The sequence below is a fragment of the Carettochelys insculpta genome, chromosome 6 (assembly GCF_033958435.1).
Source record: "Carettochelys insculpta isolate YL-2023 chromosome 6, ASM3395843v1, whole genome shotgun sequence".
Classification (NCBI taxonomy): domain Eukaryota; kingdom Metazoa; phylum Chordata; order Testudines; family Carettochelyidae; genus Carettochelys; species Carettochelys insculpta.
Genome location: NC_134142.1, coordinates 47655271 through 47663346, shown reverse-complemented (window position 1 = coordinate 47663346; position 8076 = coordinate 47655271). Strand labels below are relative to the sequence as shown.

At 41.8% G+C, this 8076-nt stretch overlaps 1 protein-coding gene across 1 annotated transcript; it reads right to left on the bottom strand.

Moving 5' to 3' along the window:
• Positions 1-619: 619 nt before the first annotated feature.
• SPTSSA (serine palmitoyltransferase small subunit A) lies at positions 620-7783 on the bottom strand. Its single transcript, XM_074996860.1, has 2 exons — positions 7551-7783; positions 620-1875 (listed from the first exon to the last, which is right to left on the bottom strand). The coding sequence occupies exons 1-2, from the start codon at positions 7759-7761 to the stop codon at positions 1772-1774; spliced, it is 315 nt and encodes a 104-aa protein (XP_074852961.1). The 5' UTR covers positions 7762-7783; the 3' UTR covers positions 620-1771.
• Positions 7784-8076: the final 293 nt, after the last annotated feature.

Sequence of the window (8076 nt, the reverse complement as noted above, 5' to 3'; positions counted from 1 at the left end):
ATGGAATGAAGACGGAATTCTGCACCAGCTGTCTATTGCCATATCAGTAATATTAACAGATTAGGCCTATCATGTAACTGTGTCCCAATAAAAAAAAAAACAAAAAACCAAGTGTTAAGGCTCACATTAGCTTTCAATAAGTTTCACTCTCTTACCTGCCCCGTCCGAAGCACTAATCAACCCTAACTTTTGATACCAAGGACAGTCTTATGTAATATATGCAAATCAGGTAAGGAAAAGTTAAGTCACAAAGATTACAAATAGATTTTATATAGCAGGTTTCATTCAGTTAAACTGAAAATAAAATGCTTCCACTTATTTTTAATTAAGAAAGGTTAAGATGCTTTTTCTCCTAACTGGAATACAAATTTAAAGGAATTAAACCTTGTCATATTACATATTGAAATTGTCTTAACAGCTATGCATTAGTTAAATATAATGCATTATGTATTATCTGTGCAACTTCCATTAGCATCAACAGGAGCTGCACATATTAGGACACATTTGGACCTTGACACATGTTGATATTTTTACTAGGACAAGAAGTCAGCTTCTTTGAAGATCATCCCCTGACCCCGTCAGAGCAGTATGAACCACACACACGAGTCTCTCACAATAAAGGAAAACAGTTTTGCATCAACTCTGCTTTTAGTTTTTATTTAAAAAAAAACAAAGAAAATTCTCCACCTTAGAAATTTAGATTGTTGCCTTTTTATATTTCAGAATACAAATCTGAAAGAGAGATAAAAAAAACAAGACTTCAGCCAAGTATTCTGCTTCTTATTGCTGTAGCTTTAACTCAAGTCCACTTTGAATCCTAAGTTTTCATCATTCGTAACAAGAACACATTCAGAACACTAACTGCAATAAGGAGGTTCTAAACAAGACACGATTACACTGCTGATAATGAGCATAAGGAAATATCTGTCTGTACTGAAACAATCCTTAGAAGATAAGCATTATGTACTAGTACAGTTTAGTTAGAAGTTAGAACAATATTAAAATTACAAAACCTTGAAGATCTAAATGCAGTTCATCTAAGAGCATAAAACCATTAGTCTTTTTGCTCCAGCTTTTGAAAGAACATGCCTATAACCTTATCCCAATCGTGACAGTGTTAACACCGTCTCATTCACCCCTCCTGCTTCTATCAGGTACAATAAGAAGACTTTATATTTGTTGCTAAAGCCAAATACAGCAATATGCACAAATATTTTGTTGAACAAAATCTGGACATCAAACAGTACACCTGAGTTGAGGTTTACAAACTGCTTTTTGTAAGTAATGTTAAATGAATGCACCTATGTTAATGAATCTAAAGGCATCTTCTTAGAAAATGTGTAAATAGAAATATATCCAGGCAGATGTATACCATACAATAGTAAAAGCTTTAAATCCCATTTAATGATTCTGATTAAATATAGAAGGCAAAGTTTACTCAAAGTTACATTACAAAAAGCTTTCACAGTGCAATATTGAAACAGTCACAAAGTTAAGAAAATACTAATATCAAAGTACAATCACAATGTTAAAATAGGCAAAATTACTATTTAAGGGCATCTTGTAAAATTAAAGTGGATGAACACAACACGTGACACGTTGTGTTTCTGCTCTGCGCATCTGGTTTCCGAGTCTTCAGAGTCATAGCTGTGTGTTGTTTTCTTTGACATCTGTAGAAGTCTCATTAAAATTAGCTAGTTGCATCTTCTTTGCAGGATTAATCACTGTTACTTCTTAAATAGTAAGTACTTCTTGAACTTTTTTTCCCCAATCACTGCACAATTTCAAAGTAGTGTAATATAGCCATGATATGCTGAGGCATGAACACATAGCCAGTGTAGAGTGCCATTCCAACAACAGAAATCAGCATGGAATCTGAGCTAGAGCTAAGGAAAGCTACAGTTTGGAATTCTACGAAATCACAAAACAGGAACGTTTTAAAACTATCCTTCAAAACCATAACAAAACTTGTACAATTCTAAATTGTATCTGCTCAGTGTTCAGAAATCCACTGTAAATTTGAAAGTTATCAGATCAGTAATAATGACTGACGTTACCACCACGAGCCTTAGACAGAAAGACTTCTTTTTGGGGGTAAGGAGGAGAAACAATTAATGGGAAATAGCCAAACTTCCTAAAACACAAACTTCTACACTTCCTGAATTTTACCCCATCAATAAGCACAATGTCTACACTCTAATTCACAGGGATAGAGAGCTACACAAGATCTTATTAAGGGTTCTACATCTGTTATGCTCATATTTGAAGAAACTGGTCCCATTTGGCTGACCTTTGTGTGGGTGAAGATGCGCCGCTCCCAAGGCCTGAGAGCATCACCCCGGGCAGGGGTGCAGCTGCCCCAAGTGCCAGTTAAGAAAATGTGCTCGTTATCTGAGTGCCAAGTAACATGGCTTTTACTGTAGTATCAATTCCCTTAGCTGATCTATAACTTATAAGTAGAATCAATCCAGATGCTTCACTCAAGTCATACCATCTCAAAAGCACAGCCTTGGTTTTAATTCAAGCTGTGTTTGTAAACTGTTCGTTAGCATTTTATTTAAAGTGGCTGCAGCTCTCTGAAAACTGTTTTGGTAGTATTTAGCAATTCAAAAACTCTCTCAGGATAATTTCACTTGTTTATTTCTGAGCAGCAACTGCTTGGAAAATTCATAAGACAAATTACCTGTATTGCTAATATTTCGTCCTACAGCCAGTTCCAGAAAACACAAATCCAGCCTACGGCAATGCAGTGGGACTGTAATCATCTGGAGGCTGGATTAACTCAAACCTGAACATTTCTGGATACCCAAAATTTGGGGGGGGGGGGGGGGGGAACGTAGTCTAGTCGCTCGAGTTATGAGAAGGTAGCATTTCCACACACTCTCTCCTAACAAAAATTTCACGTAAGTCAAGGGGTGGCTTTTTTCCCCCCAGAATGCACATTTTGCAGCCGAGGAAGCAGCAGAAGCACCTGGATCTCCTTTTGAAAGGTAAATCCTGGAGCTGGGGCGCAGTTGAGATGGGTTAAGCCTGGCAGTTGGTTGGGGCCATGGGAGAGGGGCAGAAGGGTTAACCCTGAGGTGGTTTAGGGCTGCAGGGGGTTGAGCAGGGGCCACACACTGGGGGGGGGGAGGTGTTGCGCCAGGGGGAGCAGAATTTTGAGTTGCGATTAACTCACATTAAATGTGAATTAAGTGCAAGTCAAAAATCGTACGTTGAGAGATTACTGTACAACTCCTCTTCAATCAGACAACCTGCAACTTCCTCCAATCATAACTTTAAAATTAGATTAAATAAATCTAATAAGATAGCATTGTAAACATAGATTAGATATTAAAGGGCTTGACAAAAGTATCTAGCTATTACAGTTTCAACAACATGAACTGCAGGTGCTCAGCACCTCTGAAAATTAGGTCTGAACTGTGTATATTTAACCTTGTAACTATCTGGCATATCATATAAAGCACACACACTAATTGTACTCGTTCACTATTTTTAGTCAAAACAAGTCATGGAATATTGGAATTTAAGAGCACGCAGGGAAAAAGTCACCTCATACATCCCTAAACTTTGACATGAACATAAGCATGAAAGTACACATAAGGACTTAATGGTGCGTCCTTAATGGAGAGGAAGGAGGACAGCTCTGAGCTGCACTCCCCCCAAGGGGCAGAAGGTGCCAGGGCTGGTGGAAGACCACCCAGCCCAACCAGTCCTTCAGAGCTAGCAGCCAGAGCCCTTTGGCTGCAGTAGTGGAAGCCAGCAGCCCCACGGCTCCATAAATGATATGAAGGACCTGGGGCTCCTTTTAAAATTGTTGTGCCCTGGGGCAACTGCCTCTTTCATTCCCACCCCCCAGTCATCAGCCGTACTGTTATGGTCTGGAAGTACTGCAGCACGTCAATGTCACCACTCATTTTGCCTGAGCAAAAGGGGCAGGGAAGCACTGATAAACCCTACAAGCAGGTACAACAATTGGTGGGGAAAGCGGCAAAAAGTCAACTGCTCATAGACCAGTACTTACTGATGAGACACATTGGCTTACCTTCAGTTCTGCATGAGTGCTTAGTGCCTTCGGATTCCAAGTGGATACTAGATCTACTTAGGCTACCTCTAGATTGCTGAGAATCGTCAGCAGAATATACCCAAACTTCACAAAGTTTTTGCTTACAAAAATTCTGTCCAGAGAGTCTGTCCTGACATTTGGCCTCATTTGAAATAAGGATGACCTGCATGTCTACAGAAGGGTCCCAGATCAGCAAACTTCTACCAGGAAGCTGCTGGGCTCCTGACAGAAGCCCACAATCTAAACATAGCCTACACTCTTCAGGGCAAGAGTCTTCTTTTGTTCTCTTTGTACAGCACCTAGAACAATAGACTCCTGTTCATGACCGGGACTGCTAAGTACTACAACAACAGAAAAACTATTTAAGGCCTTCTACTCTAGAATGTCATCCCATCATTGCCAATGGCACATGCTTCAGCCATGCTTTCCGTCACAACCCTCTCTACAGCTGAACTGTTTTCATACACAAGGAGGGCCAAGTGGGAATTAGTTACTCAACTGTTCTCAGCAGCAGGTCCTAGTACTGCCAAACTAGATCCTAGGGTCAGATGTGAATTTATGTGGAGAAAATATGGCCATATGGCAATCAGGATGCTATTACTTAACCAAGCATTCTTCTGCCTAAATATCCTCCCCTCGCCACCAAAATGATACTTAAGATTACAATAGCCAAAAGGTATGAAGAAAAAAATACACTGGATTTTACTCACACTTCATATGTAGTCAGAATTTTAAAAACATACAGAAATAAAACAGGTAAAGGGGCTCAGATACAGGTGTACTATCTGAAACTACTTTAACTTTTTCAACAAAGATGATGGTTTATGCTATTAACATCCAATGAAAATCTGACATTTCCAGTTTTCAAGTAGCTTATAAACATAATTCATACCTTGCTTGGCTCTGCACAGACATAACAGAGACCTTACATTCAAAGCATAAGAAAAGAAAAAGTATACAGATACAATAAGACATATTCATTACTTCATAGATAGCAATACCCAGATAATGCCTTTATAAAGTGAATGATACCCTTAAACCAGCAATACTACACGTAGTGCTGGTCAAGGTCATTTTAATAAATCTTGGACTTTAACTCAGGATGAATTTCAAAGCCTTGCAGAGATGTTGGTTCAAAGTCAAGCCAGATCAGTGACAACAAGCTTACATGATCAAGTTATTAATATCAGTTCAGTCTCTATCACATTCAGTAAATTCACTGAAGGACTCAGAAGAGAGTTCTTCAAAGACTGAATAGGCATGAAGATCAAAATAACATTTTCTCTGAGGACACTAAAAGGCTTTAGGCTTGTATCTTTGTATTCAAATGCAATCTTCATACTTGTCAAAATGCTTAACATGTTACATTCTGTTCAAAATGGCCAGCAAACTTACAATTACTGTAAAAATGTAATTAAAAGTTACTGGCAATTGCCAAATGAGCATACACAGCTATTACTTCAATACAATAAAAAACCCTCAAAGTTTTACCTGTCAAACAAACTTTTGATCCTGTAAATAACAAAATATGAAGAGAAACATAGTTAATGTTTTGCCAGAATCAGAGGATTGTTAAACTGATGTTAAGTTGTCATTGTTCAAGCCTAACTACTCTGACAAAACATATTATTCATGAAGCATAGAAAACAAAGATCTTTCTTCACTGACACTGGACCTGGCATAAATAGAGCCAAGTATCATTGCTAAGGTATAGGATAATTAAGCAGAGGACAAATAATTAAACATATTATGTGGATGTATGTGAACATATAGATACCAAGTCCATCCCATGTTCATTCATTTCTGTTTTGTATGGTTTCCATTTTTCAGCTTTAAATAGAAAAAAATTACATGATTTTGCACCTGTAATTCAGACAACCATCCCCACTTTTACTAATGGCACATATTTTCTTTACAACAGAACACCACCTCTATAAAGGCAATCTTATTACTACTTTCACCATATCCTGTTTGTTACTGGTTACATTAGTTTCTCATCACCTCTCTCAGTACTCCTTGCAGGTACTTTTAAAGGTCATTAGAGATTGGCTGCAAACACAAGGTAGTGCTTTAACACAACATCAAATCACCACCACATACAGAACAGAAAGGTATTTGAGATACAACCCCTGAAAAGACATTATATTATCCTATAGAAAGAGGGGCTCAAAGAAAATCTAGATACAGGTCTCTACATTAAAACCTCATTTTAGTAGACTCTCTTACAGTGAAATACATAAAACAAGCAAATTTAGCTACTACTGGGTCAGGAAACACCAGTTTAAAAAGCCATAGGTAGATGAAACAAAATGGAACATAGAGTTGCATGACTATGCAACATACATAAATTTTCTTATATGCAATACACATTTTCCTTTCCAGTATGCAAAATATGAAGGAATGCACAAAAGATTTTTGCCTAATGGAAGTCTGAGAGGAACTAAGGGTAACAGAGAAAACAATTGGGACTTAAACTGAAAGTGGAAATTGTATCAAGACACAGAAACCTGCCTCAGACTCAGAACTTAACTGAACTGCTAAATGGACACATGGGATATAAATCCAAAAGAGCACTGTGAAAGTTTAAATTATACTTGATACCTTATTACTTTCCAAAAGATACCGTGTTGCTCTCTCCAACATTGGCAACACTTGTTATATATTGTTGTAATGATACAGATTGTGAATATGAATGTGGTTTAACAAGGTGTGAGCATCTTAAGAGATTAGTCACACATGGACCAAAGAGTCCCCTCTTTGTTCACACATTAAACCTAATTAGTGGGACCAAGTCAGTGACCCCAACAAAACCCCATGTAATTCTAGACTGCTGCTATGCAAGAGGGTTATTTTATCTTGGTACTCAGGCCCTTAGAACCCCAAGTTTTTAAACCACCAGCTTAGTTACAGGGATTAATAACCCTCAATGTGAAGAAGAGCCAAGCATTGCCCAAACATCCCTTAAATGTACGCCCCATACACCTGCCAGGAAAGCGTTGCTGGGGCCATTTTACAGACAGGTTAAGCACTCAGAGGTAGCGAAGCACTCACAGACGTTCTGTCAGCCTGAAAAGCCCAAGAGTGAACCCCAGGCCTCCCACTTCATCTCCTGGCACTTCAATCGTTAACACCTTCCCCACAATAGGGGCTGAATGGGCAGCAGAGCAGCTTGCTCAGGACCAAGCCCAGACCCTCCCGCAAGCAGCTCCTACAGCTCAGCCGCGGCTGACGCGCTCCCCCTCGGGGCGCATCGGGGCACACGAAGGGACAAACCAGCACACGGGGATCCAGCCCCCGCCCGCAGGCCCTAGCAACACACCACTGCCCCGCACCGCCCAGCATACACCTCTCCACGCGGGGCCATCACCGCCACGCCTACCGCCCCTCTCCGAGCCTAGCCATGCGCCCGGCCGCATCTCCGGCGCGCCCTGCGGCTCAGGTAACGGAACCCGGCCCCACGCCCTGCCCGGCCGCGGAAGGATACTGAAGACCGTCCGCTCCCAGGGCTCCAGCATGTAGAGCGCGGTGACAAGCAGGTACTGGTAATAGAGCCACGACACCCGCCCCCAGGCCGAGCCCAGCGCCATCGCCGGACCTGTCTGCGTCCGGCGTGTGGGGCCGCAGCAAACCGACCGAGCCCGCCCTGAGGAGGCGGGAAACGTCCTTTCAATGCGCCCCGCCCTGCGCCGCACCATGCCAGGCACCCAAGCTTCCCCACTCCGCGCCTGCGCTGTTGAGAGCGAGCACGCGCCTGCGCGGTCCGCATGCTCACTAACACCTGCAGGAGTCGCCCCTCCCGTGGGGTGGCCGCGGGCGCCTGGCTTCGGGAGCGGAGGTGCGGGCGTGGCTGCGAGCCAGCTGCGTCACTTCAGAAAGAGGAGTGATGCTGGAAGCGGGGTGGCGTCCCGTTCCCACGTTCCACCGCCTGCTTCCCAGGGCTGGGCCTTTCCGGGCACACCAGGGCTCTGAGGCCCCCCAGCTGAGCTGCTCCAGGTGTTTTGCTCCAGTGA

Excerpts from the sequence above, each read along its gene's own strand:
- SPTSSA (XM_074996860.1), bottom strand. The coding sequence starts at position 7,761 with ATGGTGCGGCGCAGGGCGGGGCGCATTGAAAGGACGTTTCCCGCCTCC. Across the intron at positions 1,876-7,550 it reads CTGGGAGCGGACGGTCTTCA|ATTCCATGCTGATTTCTGTT; the intron begins GTATCCTTCCGC and ends GCTCTAGCTCAG.